This window comes from Epinephelus lanceolatus, chromosome 20 (assembly GCF_041903045.1).
Source record: "Epinephelus lanceolatus isolate andai-2023 chromosome 20, ASM4190304v1, whole genome shotgun sequence".
Taxonomy (NCBI): Eukaryota; Metazoa; Chordata; class Actinopteri; order Perciformes; family Serranidae; genus Epinephelus; species Epinephelus lanceolatus.
The window spans coordinates 20406290-20431528 of record NC_135753.1 but is presented as its reverse complement, the minus strand read 5'-3'; the positions used below and the strand labels follow the sequence as shown (position 1 = coordinate 20431528).

Sequence of the window (25239 nt, the reverse complement as noted above, 5' to 3'; positions counted from 1 at the left end):
GGCGGAGGAGCAGCAAGCAGTGAAGGGGTTCAATAAAATTAGCTAACTTTTAGCGACTTATTTAGCGATACTGTGTCCATAGGTTATCTTTGGAAGTTTAATAATTCGTGAAACTCTTCCTGCAAACGCCACATGTCTGTTTTGACGTTGAATATACGCGCTAATTAACTTTTTCCACGTAAGTTTACGCTAATTAACCAACTTACTTACAATTAGCATAACGTTAGCTGTTTACCAACGTGTAACATTAGCTACACGAGTGGCTCGGTGCTTCTGTACCATGTCGGAGGAGCCAGAGACGGGAGAAAAATCCCGGTTTGATCCGTGTGTGAACACCCACAGACCGACATCAGGAAAGTCACAGGTATGAACACCAGCTGCTGAGAACACTGACACTTGACTCAATAAGCATCAATAGACTCAGGTGTGTGGAATGGATCCTTCGTCTCTGGCTGGCTGCAGGAGCAAACCGTTTTGTTTTTTTGTTTTTTTGTTTTTTTTACCGGCAGTTAGATAAACATTTCCTGCAATTAAACTGGTGAACTGGTTTATAAACAGTGTGCTGTCAGATCTGCCGCTGTACACCTCAAAACCGTGCGTAATAGTCGCGCATAATGGCCGCTCCTCGTCAGTTAAACTGCACGTCTTTCATGTTTGTCTCACTGACAGGTGGAGAGCCTACAGACAGGTACCCATTAGCTACAAGCCGCTCCTTCACAACCGTGCGTAATAGTCGCTGTAACGACCGCTCCTTGTCAGTTAAACTGCACGTCTTTCATGTTTGTCTCACTGACAGGTGGAGAGCCTACAGATATTAACTACGAGCTGCTCCGCCACTGACTGCTCTTGTCTTGTCCTCTCCCTCTTCTTTCTCTCCTGTCCTCTCTGACTATCACTAAACTCTGGCTTTTGAACAATGCAGGAGAAATGTTGCAGACAGTTTATATTATGAGCCTGGGCCTGGGGCTTGTTGTAACAGTAAATGGGATGTGTTGTAACTTGTGTGAGTTAAACTGCATCTGTGTGTGTGTACATCTTACCTGGCGATGCGCAATGTGGGCAGCCAGGTCTGGCCACACGCTGCTACTGCTGCTAAGCAGCCCCGCCCGTTGGAAAGAGTGTGGGATATACCAATACTAGGAATGGGAGGGGGGGACTAAATCTTTTAAGATTTAAATAGCACATTATTGCACGATTATAATGAGTACCGCTTACATTGTGCTTTTAATAAATACTACTGCATTGTTAAAAAATTATTAATTGTGTCTCAAATTATTCTAGGGGGGGTACAGCTTTATTGAAGGGGGAGTCATGTCCCCCCTGTCCCCCCCGGGATTTCTGCCCCTGATGGAATGCAGTGCCTCATGATGATGTGCCAGAAAAATCCTGTACATCTGAGATGGGATGGGATAGGACACACATATGGTGCAATAGTGGAAACTTCTATTTGTTACACTTGAAAACATCATGGGGAATTGGTACTGATTGTTTAATGGGCCCAGGTAGGAATTTTCACTGGTACCACCCAAGGTGTGAAATTCTAGTTGTGTGTCATGAAAAGGTCTATCTCAAGATGATATTTCAACATTAACCTTTCCAAAGTGGCAGCTTGTTCGCCGACATTAACCTTCAGTGACCCCAACCAATAAACCAAAGAATGAAAAAGCCAAGACATGTTTCAAGTTTGGTCTCATGTAAGTTCTCAGTCTGAGTGCTGATATGCTTCATGGTTTTCACTGACAAACAAATTTGTATGTGCAGAAAACTGAATGATAATATGCTTTTTAACCAAATTTTATTGACTGTTTTAATTAAAAAAAGATAATTGTTGTATAAAGGTACCCCCTGAGTGCACATGTACATTCAGAACAGGTCATATCTGATGGTTATATGGGAAAGAACATCCTAAAAAGCTGATGTTTAGATATATATCATGTTCTGAAGTCGAGAAATGCACTTCTTTGTGTGATGCTCTGATATAATAACCTCAAATTTCGAGCCCTGAATTTACCTTGATCCACTGAGTGAGTATTGGTATACTTTTAATATGTTATTTGGATGTCCCAAGAGATCACAAAAAATCTTGAATGATTCCTATTGCAGTTTTCCCTGGGTCAAACCACAGACTGACTGGACTACAAGCAAAATTACTTCACATTTTAAAAACCATGTCTTCTTTGTACACTGTAGGACATTTCTCATGTGTTAGCGAGCATTTTCAAACACCTTTACACAAGAGACGTCATCGGGAAAGACACTTCGTCCAACTTCTTCAAGACAAAGAATGGACGAAGCAGCTACCATGACAGATATGTTGAGGAGCTTCAACAGGTGACCCAACAGCACTGTTACTAACACTGAAAACTGTGCTAGAAGAAATATTACAGTAATACATATCTTTAATGTTATTATGTTTTTTTCTCAATCACATAGGCTCATTCTGAATACAGCCGGTGTATAAAAGAGGCTGACATGCTGGAAGCTCATTTAATTGAGGCCAGAGCTCGGGCTGCAGACACAGAAGGCCAGGCATTATCATGACTTGATATAATATGATATACTGCTGTACAGATGTATACTGTAATTTATCTCTACATACAGAGATGTTATTTGATGTTACGTCTTCTGCCTGTTTGCAGTCGAATTAGCCTTTTCCTGGTGTGAGGACAGCGACCTTCTCCAAATGAACAACCTGATTTCCCCTCAGGACTACCTACCTTCACAAAAACCACGTGTGAAAGCACCAGCACCGAGTACGTAACCCCCTTTTGGATTCATCGTGAATTATTAATGACCCAAGTGTTCTGCCTCAGCATTTTCACATGTCCTTTTCTTGTCAGTAAAATTGAATCCTGGCAGACCCACCATCGCCTACGCTTTGCACGTGTCCAGGGAGCCTCAGGATGATGGTTATGGTCTAATGCCCAGCCCTGAAAAGATAATCCCCGAAATGAATGAGTCAGATCGCAGCCTGACGTTTAAATCCAGCTCAGATACCCCAAAGAGGAAGAAAACCCCCAAGGAGGTGAGGAGTCAGTCGTCTACACCCCCTCGATTAGACAGAGCTATCAAGAGTAACACATTTTATAAGAATAGATTTTAATACATATAATTGAAAGGAGATAATCAACTGATGCAGAAAACTAATTGGAAAAAAAGGACAACAGGAAGAAAACAGGATATAAAAAGAGTGTTATTAAAAGGCGTTCCTTTGAGTTTTGAAAACTGATGTAAATGATGATCCTGATCTGGCAAGCCAAAGCTCCTCTGGAAAGGAGGGAGACTTGATTACATCAGCGCACTATAAATACATTTCAGACGCGGAACCAGACCAAACCCAGACCAAAGTGGAAGGATGAGCTGAGCGCAAAGGATCGGGCAGAGGGATGGGAACAACTTCAGAGGCTTAAAGATCGACACAGCTTCCTACGCAATCCTCGCTTCCTTCCTCCAAGTGCGCAGCAGGGTGGCACATCCCTCATCCAGCCCAGAGCCAAAGCGGGGAAGACAGGGCATGTGAGGAGAGGGATGGAGGAGCACAGGTACCTGAGCCCTTGCCATCATCACATCATAATGAAAGCTTGTCAAAGGGTAGGAAATATAAAAAGGCAGGATATTGATATAGTGGGTTGCATATGAAAATCTTGTATGGGTTGATGAAACACAACAGGCTTTGGTCAGACTATCTGGCTTCAATATTAAGTGCAAACACAAGTGCCTCTTACCTTAGTGCAGAAAGCAGTGCACCTTGTGTGCCAAAGCACAGACCTGACACTTGATATTCCTGGCATTATGTAGTGTATCCTACAGTGCATCTGCCAGGCTGTGTTCCTTGTTCTTATCTTACTATATAATGAAAACTCTGTCTGTCTGTGGGTGTGTGTGTCTGTCTGTTCCACGTTTTTCTCCTCACTGACTTGGTCAATCCATGTGAAATTTGGCACAGTGGTAGAGGGTCATGGGAGGATGCGAATGAAGCAATATTACATCAGTTGGCCAAAGGGGGGCGCTATAACAACCGATTTAAATTACAAACTTTGAATGGGCATATATCCGCCCGTATGTCGTAGAGACATGAAACTATGCACAGAGATGCCTCTCCTCATGAGGAACAAATTTGCCTCAAGAACCCATAACTTCCGGTGATACAGATTTCTGCCATTTTGAATTTTAAAACCGATCTCTTCCTAGGAAGTTTGACCGCATGAAACTCGGTGAACATAATCTAGGGACCAATATCTAAGGTTCCCTCTTGGCAAAAGTTGGAAAACTTACTAAAACTGAGCTTCTATAAGGCAATGAATATTGCAGAGGGTGTGGCTCATCACATAAAGACCCGATCAAACAAAATGGGGGCGCTAGAGAGCCAATTTCTTATCTAGGCCTAACCGCCATATCGATTTTTACTAAACTTGGTAGATATGTAGAACAGGACGCCTCAAGGTGACTGGAGAAATTTAACTCTAATTGGCAACTGGGTGGCGCTATAACAACACAAAAATGCTTAAAAATGGCTAAAATGTGACCGAGCGCTGTGGCTCCCCCTGTGGCCGAATGTTTTCTTTTTCTTTTTTTTTCAAATTTTTGGTAAGTCATGGTATGGTATGCTGTACTCAATGGGTATGGACTAGTTACTAGTATTTTAGTTAGCTTATAAAATTGTTAAACATATTGTGGGTAGATTTTTTTTGTACCAAGTTTGCGGTTACTCATTACATCCCACCGTATTAAGCCTTGGCTGTATCCATGCATCCTCAAAAATCGTTCCCATGTAATACTTCCGTCATTATAGTCCCCTTTACCAAGGAAACCACCGTTGATTTTCCCACCAATTATGCACAATGAAAATCTCAGGACAAAACATTTTTTCCATCTGACTGCCACATAACACTCTTAATTAAATCAGACTTTGGTCACATAATATTTGCAGTCAGATTGATTCCTAGCAAACGGACGATCAAGATTCTCGAATGCATCCGAACACGGCTGTGAACCAGAGACAAACACAGATAGATAGAGGACCATCTGAATGTGAAACAATACACATCCCTCAGTGAGAGCAGAGTGTGCATTCAAAGAGACGTGCTGACTCATATTCTGCCTGTGGATACAAACACTGCTGGCCACAACACTGAGAGGATGTAATGAGTACACTACTTTGCGCCTATTTCCTACCACGTCTATGTGAAGTGTGGCAACTCTGCAACAGTAATTTGAAAATGTATGTGTAAAGTTCACGTTCATCTGTGAACATTATTCTTAATGTGCACACATTGTGGATGATGGGTGAGTATTATTGGGTCAGCTTTAACAAGAACCCGTCCTGCTTCAGTCACATTAGTGCAGCTCCAGCTTTGATCCAACCCCAAAAGCAACAGACAATCTCTGGCAGATTAAGACAGTAAAAATCAAAGAAGCTTGTTTTGTGGTTTTGACGTAGAATTCAGTGCTGTCAGCGACAGCTTGTTACCCAGCTCACCACTTCCTGTGAGACTGTCTCTAGTGAAAACAGATAAAATGCTCAGGTGTTTGTGCTCTTTCTCCCTGAAAGCTTCACTGATGATGTGGTCCCAGTCTTCCTTGCAAAACCCCCAGTGGTGGTTTTCACTGACTACAGTGTGGGACATGTTTATGAGGTATGTTTCAGTCACACAGAACAGGGAACATTTCAGAACATCCAAGACTAACTGTCACTCTGATAATGTACAGTAACATGCCCTATCTTGTTTTAGACGACACTGGAGCTGAAAAATTTGACTTCTGCAAGCCGCACTGTTCGGGTCATCCCTCCTACCACTCCTTACTTCTTTATTGGCCTGGGTGAGCTCTTCCTTCTGCTCTGATTGTATTATCCAGCTTCCTTATACCTGCTCCTGTTGGTAATGAGGAAGTCATCCAGTATGTTAAATGTCAGTGACTGTATCAAAGAGGAATGCCAGATAGTTTTGAGAAATAAAGTCTCTGGAATGCGATCAGTGTTTGTTCTTGCATTCCTGTGTTGCTGTTGCAGTCCTATAAGTGAACATCAGCACCACCTACTGTATCAAACAAATAAACTATACAACGATGAAGTGGAAGCAGGGATTGATATCCAGATATGTTTTGGCAGGGAGGTTTCCTAGTGAGGGCGGCGTTGTCGCCCCAGGGATGAGCTGTAAGTACTCAGTGCGCTTTGCTCCAGACTCCCTGGGGGACTATGAGGACTTCATAGTGGTAGAGGCCCAGGCTGAACACCTGCTTGTGGTACGCATCGCAGCCAGACGACCCCCTCCAATACTCACATGTAAGTCTCATTACACTCTACCAATTTTACCTTGTTGTTTTGCTCATGTGTGTACTTTATTTGGTCATGCATTGTTGATATGTTTCCTCCTAACTATTGTGCAGTACCAAGAGTTCTGGACTGTGGTTTCTGTCTGATTGGAGGGGTAAAGTTTGTGGAGCTCCTGTGCCAAAATGTCGGCCTCAGCACCGGGACCTTCTGCATCATCCCTAAGAACCAGTGGCCAGTCTCGAACCTCAGGGTAAAAATCTGACAGTAATTTAAGATATTGTTTAACCCTTTGGAACCTGAGCAAATTGGCTTGATTTCTTATAAAAACATAGGGAAAAGGCAATGAGCAACAAAAGAAGAAATTACCCACAAAAATTAGCAAGAAATTAGTAAAAAAAGAGAATGCCTGAAATTATATAATTGTGTTACAGTTTTAAAATGTAATAGCTTTTTTCTCTTTTCCCTAGTTTTTTTTAAAATATTTTTTTCAATTTATTTATTTTTTTGCAATTTGTGGGACATTTCTTACAAAGTTGCTCATTGCCTTTTGCCCATGTTTTTTAAAAAGACCACACCAATTTGCTCAAGGTTCAAAGGTTACTACTTGCGAAAGGCATCTGAAAGCAGCACAAGAAAAGTGATGTCACTCCAGGTTTCAAAGGGTAAATCATGGTAATTGTTAACTCAAGGTTCCTGCAGATCCTTAAAAAGTCTTTAAAGGCATTAAATTTATTAATCTAACAATAAGGCCTAAATTGGTATTAAAATCTCTTAAATCAATCTTTCAGTTGTCTTAAAAATGCTAAGACATGTGAAGTAGGATTTTATTAATCATCATTGCACGACAAGCCAATTGCATTGCTAAATCTTAAAATAAGTAGTAACTTTTTCTTAAATAATTTACCAAATGCCTCTCGCAGTGATGTCAGATCAGGACAGTGAAACCAATAGCACACATATTTTGTTCCCATCTTGGATGCTCAGAGCAGAGCAAATTCAACAAAAAAACTGGCCATTTATCCAAGATTTCGCAGCATGTCTGCAACTGGTACAATACAATTTATACGAGGCTTTGTGTATTTGTTGTCCCTGCCACGCGTTGAAAAAGTCATGTTTTATGTCACAATAAACATTTGGGCAAAATTCTTCCTAACCCTACATAACTGATGCCAGCTTGTGTTTTTTTCTGGCATTAAAAAGTCTTAAATCTAACTTGTCTTAATCTGTAGGAACCCTGTAACTAATAGATAACATGTTTCTCTCTTTCTTTATATAGTCTGTGGCAAGAACTTTCTTTTCTGAGCAGCCGCCCTTTGCAGTCAGCCCGTCTCTTTTTGTGCTGCAGCCAGGAGAGGCCATTGTGATGGAGGTGAGTCTGGTCTGGAGGTAAATTTATATTAAGAAGAGGGAGAAAAATATGTAGTAATATACAAAGGTTATTTGACTGGATCAACTCTACAGTTGGTACATTAGTTCTACTAACTAAGATTTTGTATACTCAAAATATAGTGGAACCAGCTCAAATGATGTAGAAATCTCTCAGTGTACTTCCCCGTTGGACAGAGGTTTCACTTCTATATAGCCGACTGTGTGTGCTCAAATTCAGTACTATAAATTCTTTGTGTTTCATATGTGTGTGTGTGTGTGTGTGTGTGTGTGTGTGTGTTTTCAGGTGGTTTTCTTCCCCACCACTGCGGAGAAGAGCTGTCAGGTGTTCACTGTGGTGTGTGACAACTGCCAGGTGAAAGACATTTCCATAGAAGGTGAATCAGAAAACTATAAAAAGAACAACGATTTGAAGTTTGTCCAGTGTGCAGTAATGTCTCTAAACTGTGTGTGTTTCCCAGGTGAGGGCCAGCTGATAGCACTTGAGCTTGTGTCTGTATCAGGGAAGAAAGAGCCTCCAGTGGTGGGAGAGGTTCACGACCTCACTGCAGAGCACTTTGTGCGTTTCAGCCCGTGTAACCCTCACTCTGTGCAGCGGAAAAAAGTCATCATTAGGAACAATGTGTAAGCCTCACACCCTCATATATCATCACCACGAAGCATGAAGATTAAGAGGTAAGCATGTAGGTCTTTGGCCACCTGACCTGAGAAGTCTGCAAGGTTCGTACTGGGTCAGGAAATCTGACAAGTATCTTGGACCTAAAATGTTCAGTGGTTTATGGACAAGCAGTCAAAGTTTCTGTGAGAAACTGGTGACAGAAATGAGACCACTCTTAAACTGGAGCACTGAGATTCAAGTCTCAGTTTTGGCAGCATTTACGTAGTTGAAGTGTCCTCAAGTGAGAAACTAAACACTGGTTAACTGCGAGACCCAGGGCTGCTGCTCCATCGCTGACCTTGTGCAGCGACACAAGTAGAAAAAGAGTTTCCCTTCAGGAATCGTTAAATATCACATTACATCTCTCTCTCTCTGACATTCTCTTTCTGGGGCTGAAGCCACTTGGAGCTGCCTTTCCACTGGCAGATCATGGAGCCAAACTTGCACCCTCTGCTTCCAGGGGAAACCCCCGAGCCCTCCTATATCCAGTCCCACCTGGCCACAGACGATGTTTTCCAAGTCAGCCCTTTAACAGGTGTTCTCCCACCCTGTGAGGAACAGGAGTTTCTGTTCACATTCTGTCCCAAAGAGGTACACAAGACTCAGAGTGACAGAAAACAAGAATCAGGGGTTTATTAAATCACTAGTTATGTTTGGGAATACTGTATTTATTTCAGGTCCTATTCAAAATGTCTGTTTTCTTAAGTTGAAGGATTACCACAGTGTCTGTCACTTAGTCCTGAGGGACGTCCCCGAGCTGCCACCCGAGCCTAGTGACAGCAGGTAAAGTTGCTGTGAGCTTTAACATACAGTGGTAGAAGTGTTTGTTGTACAAGGTCATCACATACAAAGAGCTTTGACATCACATATTAAGTGGACTAATCAGGAGCTCCTCTGCTGTGCTTTTCATCTGACAAATAGTTGGATTGTGTCTGTGTGTGCTTGGATATCTAGTGTCCTTCAGCCTGTGCGCACTGGCTCCAAAGTAAGCGATGTCACTGTAATGGGGATAGAAGTCAAGGGGTCAACAGAGCCGTACCAGGTCCTACTGGAGCCCTACACTGTTTTGATCCCTGGAGAGATTTTTATTTGCACAACCACACGCAGGCGATTCAAGGTTATTTCAGTCACTTGACTCTTTATGTTAACCACAGTTGACATATTAGATTGCTTTTGAATCATTGTGTGACACATTCATGGTGTTTTTATGTCCTGTGTGTGTCAGATGTGGAACCACAGCAGAACCCACATCTTCTTTCACTGGGAGAGAATGAGCAGCAGCAGCCACATCATAGAAGTAGAGCCCTCTGCTGGTACAATAGGTGTGTCACACAGTGCAATGTAAAATCACACAGAAACATCCTCCTTCATTTCATTTAGTTGATACATTGGTTCATTACTGATTGATTTGTCCTCCATGGGTCCAGAGGAGAACGAGTGCTTTGACTTCGACCTGATTTTGAATGGAGGGAAACCAGAGAGAGTTGTGACCAGCCTGGTCTGCCACATAGAGCACCACCATGAGCCCGTCACTTTGCCCCTGGAAGTCTCTTTTAAGGTGAGAATGAATCTTAACACCATCTCTAAATTACTAACAAGTCATGACTCTAGTTTGTCTGTGAGCTGTGACTTCTTAATGTTTATCGTGTAATTTTGTTTAGGGTCCCACAGTGACCCTCAGTGTGCCCATTTTGGAGTTTGGGCTCGTTAGACTCAGGGAGCAGACACAGACCACGCTGCACCTCACTAACATCACCCAGCTGGAGGCCTGCTGGACACTGATGGAGAGGCATAATAGTCAGCAGGACTCACAGGTATTGTAGTGGATTGATATAGCAAAACATCTGTGATAAAATAACAAAATATGGCTTGTGTTAAGCTCATGGTGGAATTTATTTTCTACATTTATATGAATCTTTGTGTCTCAGATCTCAGTGGAGCCATGCAGAGGTGTGCTGCCTCCTTTGGCCTCGTGCACTGTGGATGTGATATTTACTCCCCGTTTCTGCCAGCGATATGAAACAGAGCTGGAGTTGACAGTGGAGAATGGAACAGGATGGTAAGGATGCTGAGCCACATACAACTTCTCTGTTCCTCTCTTTAAGATTTACAGTAAAATGTAGACAAGGTAAACAGGTTGCAATGTAACCGCTGGGGGCATGTGCAAACAGACAACTTACACCCACTAGAAGTGCTTGTTTTTGCCACTGACAGGCTCAGATTATTATTTTAAGTGTCTGAAAATATTATGGAAAGGATACCTACAGATAGACCTTTTTGTCAAAGAGTAAGATCCTTTTTGTTTAACCAAAAACAGCCCAGAAACTGCTATCACCAAACCCACCAAACCCACCAGAAAATAGGATCCAGGTTGAAAAACACTGAAATTGCCCACCTGATGTCCACCTTTCCTTAAATAAGCATTGTATTTAAAGGCAGCTGGAGCTTAGGGGCTGCTATGTGGTGCAGAGGGACCAGCCCAGACAACAACCATGATGTTACTCAGTGTCCTGTTGATATCAAGTAACACTACCTGTGTGTTCATTGCAGTCACTTGTCAGTGCGAGCAGATGTACAGTCTCCTCAGGTGTGCCTGCTGAACTGTGAGCTGCTCCTCTCTGATCTCTTTGTTGGAGTTCCTGCCAAGGCAGCCATCACTCTCTTCAACAAGACCCCCCTGCCTTCACACTTCAGCTGGATGGTACGCTGGCATCGCTACATTTTATCTCCACTTAATTTACAGTATGAGGAATGAATATTAAAGTCATGGAAGAAAACCCTCTGTAGGCACGTTTGCAGTGCATAGTCTGTAAAATATGTATGGCTGTTTGAGTACATAGTATCATCAATTATATAGAATGGTTCTTGTTTTTGTTTCTGCAGATGAAATTGGCTGAAATTATGATGTCTTTTATGACAAGTAACATTTGGTGATGTGAGTTTTACATTTCCCCACCAGGCTCAGCTCCAGGGTAAACAGGCTGAACTGTGTACAGCCAGTTTTGACCCCTCATCTGGCACTCTGGGACCTCATGCCAGGTTGGAGATCACAGTTAGCTTTATTGCTCACACAGACGTAAGTACCAAACACACCAGAAGGTCACAAAAACTGTCACAACCCTAAGTATGTGAGGGCTGAGGCGGCAAATTTGCAGCTAAAAGATGCACCAATGTCTTTTGATATTTGTCTGTTTATCCAGCTGGAGCTGACTGAGGTGGCTGCTCTCTGTGAGGTCCAGGGGATGAACTCTCCTCTTGTTGTTAGCATCGTGACTTCTAGAACCAAGACGCTCAGTGTGGTCTACTCACTGCCCAGTGTCTGGTAGTAACCTTGGCTTAAAGGGACAGTTCACCCCAAAATCAAAAACACATATTTTCCCTCTTACCTGTAGTGCTGTTTATCAGTCTAGATTGCTTTGATGTAAGTTGCAGAGTGTTGGAGACATCGGCCATAGAGATGTCTGCCTTATCTCCAATATTATGGAACTAGATGGCACATGGGTAAGAGGGGAACTATGTATTTTTGATTTTTGGGTGAACTGCCCTTTTAAATTCTATTATCCCACCACCTAATAGCTGCGGTAACTCCTAAGCATACATGTGTGGTAAGTCACGGTTGCTGTTCTTTGCTTTAAGCTCTACCACGGACGGTGAGACCACCTCAACACCGTTACTTGACTTTGGAGATGACGTCATTTTGAAGAGAGCTGTCACTAAGCAGTTACTGATAACCAATCAAACAGCTATCCCTGCTCCTTTCACAATAGAGGTGGAGTATTTCACCTGCTGTGCCTCAAAGCCAAATAACCAGTCAGAGAAAAGGTACGGGGAGCTTGCTGACTGACTTGAATAATGGATCAAAGTGTGACTTTACTGTGCTGCAGATGTGACGTTGGCTGCATTTTAATTACAGATTCACATACGTCAGGAAGCCACTTCTCTTGGTTCAAGCAAAGAAAGTAGAAGAAAAAGCACATGAAGGTATGCTTTAACTTTTAATCAGTGTGCATGCTTTTGGAATAAAGCAGACTGAGTACATACTCATGCTTTCTGTGTCTATTGGCAGAGTTTGTGAGCAGCCTGCTGGCTCATGGAAAAGGTGCAGCTTTCTTTGTCCTGCCAGATTCTGGGACGCTGGGACCTTTTGAGACCCAGACTGTGGATGTTACTGCCTACACTGACATGTGGGGGGAATACAGAGATCATCTCATATGCAAAGTATGACACTATACAGTGGGCTGCAACATAAATTTCAAGATTAGAAATTACTTTCTGCTACAAGATTAAGATAAGGAGCATCACTTTTTACACATTCATCTTCTTTAGTTTGTTGTAGACTGATGAATAATATTGAAATATAATTTTCCTCCTGCAGGTTGGAGACCTTGAGCCCACGCTCATTCCCATGCAGATGACAGTGACAGGCTGCCCACTCTACTTCCAAATGATAGGCCCACGTCCAGATGACCAGAACCAGGGACCAGTCATACGGTCTGTTCTTCTGTCCATTTCTCCAATTAAGATTCATTAATGTTGCCATTATATCTTTATCTTTATCTCATTTGACACTGTGTTTGCATCATTAGGTTTGGCGCTCATGTGTCTGGAGGTGATACAGTGTCTCATTCTGTTCGCATCAACAACCCCACCATGTTTGGTGAGTGAAATCATTAAAAAACATCCTGGTCTGAGGGCTACATTTTCGTCAACAAATTTATTACAAAAGCTGCTAATAGTTATTTTAACTCTTGATTCATTAGCGATGGTATTGGAGGAAATAACCCTACGTTAGTTTGAAGGTCACCCCATGGTAATTGCTTTAGTAGTCTAAAAAGTGGCCAGTTATGAATACTGAGATGCTGCACTGAATGATTAATGTCTTTTAATTTTTGGCTTAGTTTTATTTATTAATTGTATTTTAAAGGGGACCCATTATCTATTGCAGTGAGATACTGTAATTAGAGAAAGCCTATCTTTTTAGATTAGCAAGTCTTTAAAGGGGACTTATGATGCTTTTCCTTATTTTCTGTCACATATATTTAATGTTACAATGTCAGATGTTCATATTAAATGTGACCAACATTTCAGATAATGAGGTCAACGTATGTGAAAGTAATCCTTGTGGGCAAAAACCTTTCCAAGGTTCTTTTTTACTTTTGAGACAAACTGATGTCAGCTCATGACAGATTTATGTGGACGGTCATCTACTCCAGGCATGCTACTGCAAACATATACATTACATAGCCTACACTGCTACATGTAGCTACATGCAAACACCAGGGAAACATGTTATCGTGGTTGCTGATATTAATTTCTCTCCACTTTTGGATCATATTCCTGCTGCAACTTGTCCAGTTGTAAAGACTTTGGTTTAGAAGCTATTATTGGGTATTTTTCATGGTATAAAGTGCAGCTATATACTCCATTACAGTCATTCCCCAGCTGCAAGCACACTGCTACATGTAGCTACGTGCTAACATGAGGAAAACATGTAATCTTGGACACTGTTGTTGCAGTATGTATTTGTAGTCTGCTGTGACCTCTCAGAGCAACCAACAACTTTCCCCTCTGTTAACTTGTTTAATTGAAATCTTTATTTGTTTCCAGATATTCGCCTGGACTGGGAAACGTATAACATAGATCCCAATGACGGTAAACTGGTGGATGTTGTGGTGGCGTATGGAGACACCTTTCCAGTTAAAGATGCTGATGGTGATGAAATATTGAGCGGAGCGTTAAGGATTTCTGGTGGGAACCTTCAAACAGCCTGGGAAAGAAATGAGACCCCGAGCTCCAAGGGAACGAGCGACTCCCTCCGAAGTGTGACTGTGTGTACATTTTACATCACAACACAGATACACAAACATAAACTTTCATGACTTTTATGATGTTGCCTCTGGGAAATTCCTCCGGCTACGATGCCAGTAAGTAGGCCCACATTTCATTGGCTCATAATCTTATCAATTTCAGAATGGGGACAAGGAGGAATATGTGTGTGAGGATGACTGTGAGGAAGAGGAAAGCTGTCTTTATCCCTTTCCTTCAAAGAAAAAACTCATTTCTGTCCACATTACACCTCATGCGGGCAACCTCTCGGATTACCCATACTGCATCACACCCCAGCAAATAGTACGTTGATCAGATTTTAGCCACATGCGTGTTGCTTGTAGACATATGACTAATGATTTATTTTCTTTCTGGTGTTTATCGCAAGGTAATTCCAGCAAAGAGCAGCAGCACCATCCATGTTTCTTTCACCCCTTTGACCCTTTCTGAGTCAGCTTGTGAGTCCAGATGTGTGGGCCTGGCTCGGGGCTTCATGAGTCTAGACTCCGAGGTGACATGCTCAATAGACTGAACTGTCTTTCAGTGTTAAATCCTGGCAAAACCCAACAGTAGACGACTCTGATGCAACCTTAATTCCCTTATTATTGTGTTGTGTTTGTTTACAGATGGCTGCCTGTGTCCCGGGTAAAGTTGGAAGAGCTCAGGGTTTGGATTTGGAGCCTGTCAGGATGGATCTACTCGCAGTTGTTAAGCCTGCAGTGTAAGCAATTACAATCATACTCCCCAAAACCCCCAGTGCATCCAAGTGAATTTATGTTTCCTGAATTAAAATGAGCTGAGGTTAGGCAAAAGGAACTCAGAGGTGGTCTGATTAAGTTGCATATCTTCCCCTTGGCTCCCTCTCACTGCAGGCTGTTAGTGCAGATGGAGGAGGACGAGGGGGTGCTGGAGTTTCATGCCTCTGCCGGTGATTTACTGAGGGCAGAATCACAGAAGGTCCGTCAGAGAAATCTACAACACCAATCAACACTGCTCAGACACAATGAAATGCACACGAGGCATTGATCCCAAGGGTGTACAGTGTGTCCGACAAGTCACGCTTAGTGGTCTCTTTTCTGGTTGTTTTGCTCCGTAGCTCAGAGTTCATGAATTTGACATCACACGGTCCCTTCAGCTGAGGAACAACTTAGAAATGCCCCTATACTTCAGACTGGGGACTCAGACTCCATTTTTAGTGCTCAAGCCGCAGCCTCGAGCCCGAACCAGCATCTCCAGCAACCCGCCTTCTGGTGACGGCCAGCCTCTGGTGCTGCAACCACAACACAGCATGCAGGTGAGATGAAGAGAGCTATTAGATGTTTTTAGATTTTAAGGAAAGGACGATCTGTTATCTTGTTATTCTTGTCAGTAAGTTGTACTCTCTTTTGTGTACACCAGGTGAAGGTGGCCTTCCGCTGCTCCCTGTCTCTTCTGGACCATGCAGACCAGGCAGACGAAGACATCCCTTCTGGGGTGACGCTGATTCATGGTACAAAAGGGGAAAGGAAGCTGAGGTTCCAGCAAAACCTGCTAATTCACTACAGCAAAAACACCCTGCAGGTCTGACACTGTAGTGGAGAAAAGAAAATTATATAATATTATATAATCATTGGAAGGTAACTGACCTCACAAAGTTCATCTCTTCTCTGCTCTGTGCAGACGGTGCCACTCTGCGCTCATTTGGCTCTTCCTACAATGAATCTATCCAAAGACAGCATCAGCTTTGGGTTCTGTTATGTGGGACAGACACAGATAAGAGAAGTGAACCTCTACAGCCACGGAGCCCACACACACTGGAAATCAGTTACAGGTAACGACATCACTTCACTGCTCTTACATTGGCATGGGGTCTGTTTAGGTCTTAAAGGGGGACCTATTCTGCTCATTTTCAGGTTCATACTTGTATTTTGGGTTTCTTCCAGAACATGCTGACATGCTTTAATGTCCAAAAACCCTTTAGTCTCCTCACACTGTCTATGCTGGAACACCTGTATTTACCCTCTGCTTGAGAAGCTTTGTTTTAGCGCCTGTCTCTTTAAGTCGCCCTCCTGAAAAAGCTCAGTCTGCTCTGATTGGTCAGTGTTACCAGGATTTCTGTATCTCTGCAACTCCGCACTGTCATTGCAGCTCTGGGAGTGACTGTAATGGAGTATAGCAGCACTTACTATTGTCAAAAATCATCAATAAAAGTTTCTATAACAATTTCTTTACAACTGTACATGTTCCAGCAGGAAGAGCCAAGATTACACATTATCCTGACGTTAGCTTGTAGCTGCATGTAGCAGTGTACTTGCAGTCAAGGAATGACTGGTACTATTGTATAGCGGCACTTTCTAACACTTTCTAATTTTCTTAACCAAAATCTTCACAACTGGATATGTTCCAGCAGGAATATGATCCAAAATTGGGGAGAAATTAACCACATTGGCAACCAAGATTACATGTTTCCCTGACATTAGCATGTAGCTACATGTAGCAGTGTACTTGCAGTCAGGGAATGACTGTAACAGAGTATATATGTGGCAGTACTTTCTACCGTGAAAAATACCCAATAAAAGCCTCTAAGCAAAAGTCTTCACAACTAAACATGTTCCAGCAGGAATTTGATCCGTAACTGGGGAGAATTTAACAACATCGGCAACCAAGATTACATGTTTCCCTGACGTTAGCATGTAGCTACATGTAGCAGTGTAGGTTACATAATGTAAACACATGCAGTAGTGTGCCTGGAACAAATGACCATATAAAGAAATCTGTCATGAGCTGACATTTTTGCTCACAGGGATTACTTTTACATACGATTACCTCATTATTTGAAACTTTGCTCACATTTAATATAAGACAGAATATGAAGGAAAGCAATAGGTCCCCTTTAATTTAGGCACAACTTGGCCATACGAATGGATATAATGGATACTTTGGAAAGGAAATTATTAAATATATTTGGCCTATCTCATTATTTTCTGCAGCAGTAGGAAGGTGTCTGACTCTTCTTCCTTATTATAACCAGTTTGGAGCTTTTCCGTAGTCAGTTAAATATAATGAAAGAGTTTCACTTCAAATTATTGCCTTTTGTTTGAAGTTATAATTATTCTGCCAAGAAAATTATGCCTCTGAAGTCACGCCATAGAATGATGTCAATCAGTAGTGTCAGGTATGACTCATATCCCTGTCCGCATAGCTTGTAAACCTATTACTGACCTGTGTCCACTGTATGTGTGTGTGTAGAGTCAGATAAAGGAGACTCCCATGTGTTCAGAGTGACACCAGATTTCGGGCTCCTCAAATTGAGGGAGCTCCATGTCAGCAGCTACAGTCAGTGTCTCCAGATCAGCTTCACTCCCAGGTAACAAACCACAGACCACCATCACAACAGCTACACAGGGATCATGATGAGCTTATACTATGAACGTAATATCTAGCTAAGATTAGAGTTTGAGATGTTTGTATATTGTGTGTTATAGTGAGGACAGAGAGTTCAGGGCCACTGTGGTGATCCAGTCTCCTCTGGTGAAGACCTCCGTCACTCTGCAGCTCCAGGGAACAGGATCCTTTGATGAAGGGTACAGGTCCAACTAACTATCCTTATAACATCACAGTCACACAGTGAACACCTGCTGTTTCACCTGCTCTCTTTAAATCAATTGTGTTCAAGTCATTTATGAGAATGTAAATAAATATGAACAACTTGTCAGGTCTCTGTAATTTTATTACATATAACAACTTGCTTTTAATAACCAAAAAAATATGAGACTGTTTTTCTATGAAGATAGTTAATAATGTAATATGTTGAGACTTAATTACCAGTAGATATTCATAAGGTAATATTATTGTGAGATGATGTAATACATGTAGTTCAAGGCACTTTATCACCTGTTATTGTACATTTATGTTACATAGAGGTGTTACCACAGGTTGGTGATGCAGGCTACTTTTTAACTTGCCAGAGTGTGTCATAATGATAAATGTGGTCCAGCCGAAACAGCAAAACAGGAAACTGAACCAACGGTAATACCCAGGGTATTTTACTGTGTTTCACTACCGAAATACTGAAGTGTAGCTCAACAATTTTGAACAAAATTAAAGGATAATTTTACTAGAAAATAAAAATGATATATATCCATCTAGATGATGGAGATGGCAAGTGAGCAGAGAGGTCTAAACAGTTGCTGAAGTTAATGGGTAAATGGTTAAAAAGTAGCTTAAAGTAATGAATTTACTGCTTAAACAGCTAACTAAGTAATGGATAAACGGCTGAAAGGTTAATTAAATGTAATGAATTTGCAGTTGAAATAGACATTTAGCTAAAAGTAATGGCTAAATGATAGGAATAGCTAAACGTCAAGCTTATGCTACAAATGGTACAAATGCAAACTTGACCAAACTGATCTAAACACAGTGTAATTGTATGAAAAAATACTCTAACAGTGATTACTGGTCATTTTCTTTCATTTTTTCATCAGCTCTCCAGTTAAAAACATTCTATAAAATATTACTGACAAGAAAAATATTTAAGTTCTGGAGAATAACTGAGAATAATATGTGTAGACTGTGTGCCCATGAGGAGGAAGATATTATGCAGATTGGTTGTTGGAACAAGCACTCATTTAACTTTTATCTCTCCTCAGTATTATTTGGGGATTTCAAGATGATCAAAATATATTACTGGATACTGTTTGTTGCTTGGCAAAGTTTTTATATTCGATACTTTCAAAAAGCTTGTATCAAGCTCGGGAAAAGATGATTATGAAAGGTAGAAAAGTGATCAGGTATAAATAAACGGGAGATCTTGACAATATCAAAAACCTGGGATACCACATTATGATTATTTTATGATATCATAACTTATCCTGCTTTTCTTTATAGGATGAATGATTTGTCTTGATCTGTTTTTTTTTTAATTTAATTTTTTTAATTTTATATACTTTATTATAATTATATTATAATTTTAAATACTATATTTATGTTGTAGAAGGGATTTGTTGTATTACAATTACATATAGTACTTGACATGTATGTGTGTATATGTGTATATAAGAAGAAAAACAGTAAAATGTCACCAACAAAACTTTATGAAACAAAATCTTCACAACAAGACATGTTCCTGCAGAAATACCACCTGAAATTGGGGAGAAACGAACAACATCTGCAACTGAGATCGCACGTTTCCCTGACGTTAGCATGTAGCTACATGTAGCAGTGTAGGCTACATAATGTAAAACCAAGCAGTAGCATGCCTGAAGCAGATGGCCATCTACAGAAATCTGTCACGATCTAAATTCAGCTTGCCTCAAAGTAAATGTTAGTCAGCTTTTTAAAGTAAACACACACACACACACACACACACACACACACACACACACACACACACACACTCACTCACACTTTTACACATGACGTTGTCCACAATCTCCTTTTGTCATGCGCACTATACTGCTTTACGGCACCACACCTGTCGTAAATAACTTGTACCTGCATTCTAACACATAAATAAAGAAAATATAAACATGACCTAAGTATAGTCCACTGCTATACCTATGCTATAAATATACAGCAACAAATATTAATACATCTTAAAGAAAAAGGTGGGAGCCACTGACCTAAGGTACGATAGCATTAGCTGAGCAGCATGTGAGTATAAAGGTTATCAAAACAGCACCAAATCTTTTATAGTGATCTTTAAAATCGCTCTTTGTAATCACAGTAACAAGTCTTGATTTCTAGTCTTCTGAACTGAAGTCAGCAGCAGCTTCCAGTGCATTCCCGCTGCACATGGACGCCATGTGATGAGCCCTGGAGACTCTTTTCAGAACAGGAAACCACTGGAGAAAGATCAGAGGGAAGCCTGTTTGATCGTTTAAACTGAATGCATTTTTCCAGTGGGGAGTCTGGTGTTTCTCTGACAAATAAACAGCAGCTCTGTAGCTGTTAACAAACGCTGTCTGCCTGTGCGTTCACCTGTCGAGCTTTGGAGAGGATGACCCGTAGCAATGGCCCCTCTCTTGGGATCGTGGTGAAAAATAGCAGCTCAGGTGCACGGATCTGGCAAGGATCAAAACATAGAGAGCAGCAACACTCAAATAAAACGTGTTGTTTATTTATTGTGGGCATAAACAAATTTGTCTCAGCTAAAAGCCATCATCAGCTCGGGATTCTCCACTGGGGCATCTCAGCTTTGTTCACAGGAAATCTGTGATTTACTGTAAAGTTTGATCTATAAAAAAATTCCCTGGTATTTTTAGGGTTTCCTGTGGAGCTCACCTGACTGCCAAAGGCTTCATTGATTTCCAGCAAGTCGATACCAGCCCTGAGGGGGAAATTGATTTTTCTGGAAGACCCTTTTAGCAAAGATCAAAAAGAGGCAGCCACAAGGATAACCACAAGTGTGTGAGCATGTGCTTCCACACACACACACACACATCGTGCTCCAGTGCTGCAGGGACGGTAAAGGCCGGTTGAATTCACATGAGGGGGAACTCCCAGCACTGCAGTGGCCCTCAGGAACCTCAGAAAAAATCAGCTTTGACCGCAGACATGTAAACTGTCTGCACCTTCACCTGGCTGCAGTTCAGTAGAATTTGATTTCGTTTCAAAATACTGACTGCGAGGCATCCTGCTTTTCTCCAGAGACCCTGAAACATTCTCTAAAGTGATGCTGCAAACCACACACACACACACACACACACAGTTAATGCTCCTAACAGCTGCCTGTGGTATTCATCTACAGCACAGTTCAGCCGTCTACAAGCGCTGCAAATCCAGAGAGAGATGCAAATCTCCAATTGATATTCATTGCACTCAAGCAGTCTTACACAGAGCAAGGGCATGTCTGATCACAATAAAACAGTGCTGCGTGGAACTAATCTGAAAGGAGCGATGCTGGGGACAAGGTCAGCGGTGCATTTGTTATTCTGATTGTCTGCTCTAATATGCCACAAAGAGGAGACAGGACCGCCTGGGGTAACAGTTTTGTGTCCATTATAAATGATTTTGGTGCACAGGTAGCCTCTCGTCTGGCTCGCAGTGCAGCGGTTCAGCAGTCTGACAAGAGAACAAGATGAGTTACAATGCACCGCTGTGCTTGTATGGTCTGTCTCACTATCGCTGTCCATTAGTCTGGAGCTCACATTGATGCGCTTGCTGATTGAACGCTACATGCTGTCCATGCTGCCAGAAAATAAATGAGTGGGGTCTCAGTGTGTCCAAATGCTACACGTTACAGGCGTCTTACCCACAGGTATGGCTGTACCATCAGGCAAAATAACCACACATACTTTCAGTGAACTCAAAATGCAGATGAGCTGTTTTTAAGTAACTTCCAACAGCTGACGGGAGGTGAAGAGATGCTCACCAACATCTGCCGGAGCTGCTGTCATGTCTGCTCAGCAGCTCATCAGGTGTGGTGTCCTGACAAGGCGGGGGGGAAATGAAAATCTGTCATCTACAATATGTTACCCTGCAGCTTGAAAGGTTGTTTGCATGCACTCATTCTGAAAGCAGAATATACAAACATTCTTGTGGCATTGCTAAAAGTCCCTAAAAGTTTTCACAATTGGCAAATCCGCAACCTTTATAAAACCACCTTTAAGCTTTCAGTGTGGCCGTCCTCAAGCCATTAACAGCTCTGTCATGATGACCGCTTTGTGCTGTTTGCTTTACAAGAATCTAAAATCTGAATAAAACAGAGCTATGGTTCTCAACCATGGGGCCTTGAGGGAGTTCCAGGGGGTCCCCAGAAAAATGGGTGACAGTTATTTTCAGTTTATTTTCCATAGAGGTGAGCTCAGTGTGAGACTACTCAGACTATTCTGATCATGTGTTACACTTCCTCCAAGGTTATCTCCTCAACTGTAGATGACAACATTGAATTTGAGTCTTGATGATATCTAACAACTAAAATCTGTTCAGATGGAGTTCCCCGAAGCAAAATCTCAATGTGTGTCAGTTCAGGGGTCACTGACACGATAAAGGTTGAGAACCACTGCAACAGAGCTGTGTGCGATAAACACATAACACTTTAGCACTATCAAATATATGTCCTGTATATTTTAATGTTTTTATGTTGTTTTTGTTTTATGTGAAGAAACGGACTGCAGCACTGTGCCTAGCCATGACTATGTGACCCCCAGATATGTATATGTGTGCCGCTTGCTTTATGTTGTGGATGTTACTTGTCTTAATGTTGTTTCATAAGAGCATGTGAAAGGTTTTCCAGTGGTATGTGAGAATCTTAAATATGTTAATATCCTAGTTTTCGTTTGCAGATGAGAATCTTAACTCTTTGAACTCTTATAGATTTATAAAATTATTGTTAAAAAAAAGGAGAAAAAGAAAAAAAACAGGGAAAAACTGTATTTATAATAATGTTACAGAATTATTATAAGTTTTCAGCACTTTTTTCCAGGCCGTGTCCCTGTGTGTTTGTTTTTAACTTTTTTCCTTTCCTTTTTGTTTCACTAGTTTTCATGTTTTGAATTTTCTTTCTTCTTTTTTTCCCTTATCCTCATGTTTTCATTTTATTTTACCAGTTTTCATGTTTTAAATGTTCTTCCTTCTTTCTTTTTTTTTAACTAATTTTCATTTTTTGAATTTTCTTTTTTTTTTTTTTTACTAGTTTTCATGTTTTGAATTTTCTTTCTTTTTTCATGTTTGTATTTTTTTGTTATAAGATTTTATGTTTTGAATCTTCTCTTTAACGAATTTTCATGTTTTGGATTTTCTTCTCTGTTTTTACTAATTTTCATGTTTTGAATTTTTTTTTACTAGTTTTCATGTTTTGATTTTTTTGTTAGAAAATTTCATGTTTTGAATCTCTCTTTTTTTTTTTTTTTACTAATTTTCATGTATTGAATTTTCTTTCTTTCTTTTTCTAAAACTTATTTTCATGTTTTGGATTTTCTTTTCTTTTTTACTAATTTTCATGTATTGAATTTTCTTTCTTTCTTTTAAAAAAAATAATTTTCATGTTTTGGATTTTCTTCCTTTTTTTCTTTTTTAACTAATTTTCATGTTTTGATTTTCTTTTTTTTAAACTAATTTTCATGTTTTGAATTTTCTTTTTTTTTTAACTAATTTTCATGTATTGAATTTTCTTTCTTTTTTAATTTTTTTTTCATGTTTTGGATTTTTTTCTTTTTTTAATGACTTTTCATGTTTTGATATTTTTTTGTTAGAAAATTTCATGTTTTGAATCTCTTCTCTCTCTCTCTCTCTCTCTCTCTCTCTTTTTTTTTTTACTAATTTTCATGTATTGAATTTTCTTTCTTTTTTTCATGTTTTGGATTTTCTTCTCTTTTTTTTTTTTTTTTTTTAACTTATTTTCATGTATTGAATTTTCTTTATTTTTTACCCCACTAATTTTCATGTTTTTATTTTTTTTATAATAGTTTTCATATTTTGAATTTTCACTTCTTACTAATTTCTTGCAAATGTTTGGGGTCATGTCTTCTTTTGTTGCTCATTTGCCTTCTTCCCAGGAAAGAAACCAAGCCAATGTGCTCAGGTGTTAAAGGGTTCAACCAGGCATGTGCAGCAGATGTTGTACTTGCTCCAGGTGTCCACAGGGGGGCGGTGCCTGCTGCACTTTGCCGCCACTGCCTTGGAAACGCACCACCGGAGAGCGTCACCACTTCCTGAAGCTCACGTTGTTGCTGACATCAGAGGCGCAGCTCCAGGGAAAAACTCAGCTCCTCTCTGTAGTGTGTGTGGAGACAAGCGAAGAGCAGGGTGAGAGAAAAAAAAACTTTCCTCTGGAACACATCAGCCATTGCAGTTTGTCTCTGTGTGTAAACACAGCTCTGGATCATGCACCTGGGAGCACAGGAGATCTCTCTGCCTCAACACAGCTTGTATTTGTAATTCTTCAGCACTGAGCGCAGTTTCCGGATATCAGCCCACTGTTATTTGGAGGAAGGTTTGCTCTGCATCTGTTGGGATTTTCCGCTCTTCCTGACGTTTATCTGTGATAACTTATACTCGGACAATTAATCCATCTTCACACATCCCGCAGACGCAACTACAACATGGAGACACAGTGATAACAAGGTAAGAGTACAGTCACGATTTGTTTGGTGAGATCACTGCTTTTAGACTGTTATTTCCTGTTTACACCAAATGAGATGCCAGCACATTCAAACTGACTTGGGGCCGGTATTAAAATGGCCATTTGTAGTTTTAATTACTGTTTTAATAAAACACAAACATGTGCAGCTTGTTTACTGATTACAACCTTACTAAATAGGACTTCTTGCAAGTGTGGATTGTTATTTGAACAATCTTAGATTTGAACGTGGAGGCCCATAATCATCTGCAGTATTTGTTGTTAGAATATCTTGGTTGATATATCATACTTTGTTGCTTGGATAAATGTTTGCATGTCTGGTGTTTGGTGTGTGTCCATGTCTGGAGGTGTGAGTGATCTCTGGAAAGTCACTGTCATCCTGTGCTTGTAGACTCATTCATGTCCTGTATCCTTTTTCGTCTCTGCTCTCAGTCTTCCAGACCTCTGTGATTCACAGTGGTCAGTTAATCTGGTGTTTCCCTTGAAAGGAGGGATCCTCTTGTCCTGAAAAGTCCTTCACATGCTTCATTTTTTCCTCCCTCAACCGTCGTCCTGATCCCTGCACATTTCCACAGCAGTCCAGGCTTGTAAAAGTGATGAGGATGCTGTTGAGCTTCGTCCACAGACTCACCACACATTCCTGCCATGGCAGACCTCTGAGACAATCCTCCAAATTAGATTTTAATGAGGCCATCGTGTTCATCAAATCAAACCAACATGAAGTGCACTCGCAGGAGTCTGAGCAGCCGACTGACGGATGAGTTTATCAGCACATTGGCGTGCCCCAGGGGGCTCCGAAATAGCCTTAAAGTGAGAGTCAAACTGTCAAGTGGAAGCCGCCCACAGATATGGTTGGTGTGCCTCAAGCAAAACAATCCATTTGGCTGATAACAGGACTGGATCCCACAGCAAATATGCCAGCCAGAGACAGAAGCGACGGGTTGTTAATTGTGTTTTGATGGGACTAATGAGGAAGAGTTTATGGCTCGACTGTCTGTTGTGCAGGTTAACCTGGCGCAAGGTCAGCTGTGTTTG

The 25239-nt window shown here is 41.1% G+C and overlaps 2 protein-coding genes across 2 annotated transcripts in view; both read left to right on the top strand.

The window, feature by feature from the left end:
• The first annotated feature begins 2556 nt into the window (after positions 1–2556).
• dlec1 (DLEC1 cilia and flagella associated protein) lies at positions 2557–17838 on the top strand. The gene is made up of 35 exons (XM_033638402.2): positions 2557–2753; positions 2841–3025; positions 3319–3542; positions 5552–5636; positions 5733–5820; positions 6110–6283; positions 6388–6524; positions 7551–7643; positions 7947–8037; positions 8122–8284; positions 8717–8909; positions 9025–9101; positions 9273–9435; positions 9544–9640; positions 9746–9876; positions 9980–10132; positions 10247–10377; positions 10869–11019; positions 11278–11394; positions 11519–11640; positions 11955–12140; positions 12232–12299; positions 12385–12536; positions 12694–12809; positions 12905–12975; positions 13926–14146; positions 14289–14447; positions 14533–14655; positions 14771–14865; positions 15017–15101; positions 15241–15438; positions 15543–15704; positions 15804–15954; positions 17373–17490; positions 17609–17838. Exons 1-35 carry the CDS (start codon positions 2684–2686, stop codon positions 17721–17723), a joined length of 4665 nt encoding a protein of 1554 aa, XP_033494293.2. The 5' UTR covers positions 2557–2683; the 3' UTR covers positions 17724–17838.
• A 5962-nt stretch (positions 17839–23800) lies between these two features.
• map3k22 (mitogen-activated protein kinase kinase kinase 22) overlaps positions 23801–25239 on the top strand; it is a 58325-nt gene continuing 56886 nt past the window's right edge. Inside the window, exon 1 of the mRNA XM_033639024.2 lies at positions 23801–24188. The gene's annotated coding sequence lies outside the window, so the exon portion shown is untranslated. The remainder of the gene's footprint in view (positions 24189–25239) is intronic.

What these genes read in the sequence shown, in the direction of transcription:
- dlec1 (XM_033638402.2), top strand. Translation starts at nt 2,684, where the DNA reads ATGAACAACCTGATTTCCCCTCAGGACTACCTACCTTCACAAAAACCA. An exon ending in GCTTTATTGCTCACACAGAC is followed by an intron (nt 11,395 to 11,518) that starts GTAAGTACCAAA and finishes CTGTTTATCCAG; the next exon opens with CTGGAGCTGACTGAGGTGGC. An exon ending in CAGATCAGCTTCACTCCCAG is followed by an intron (nt 17,491 to 17,608) that starts GTAACAAACCAC and finishes TGTGTGTTATAG; the next exon opens with TGAGGACAGAGAGTTCAGGG.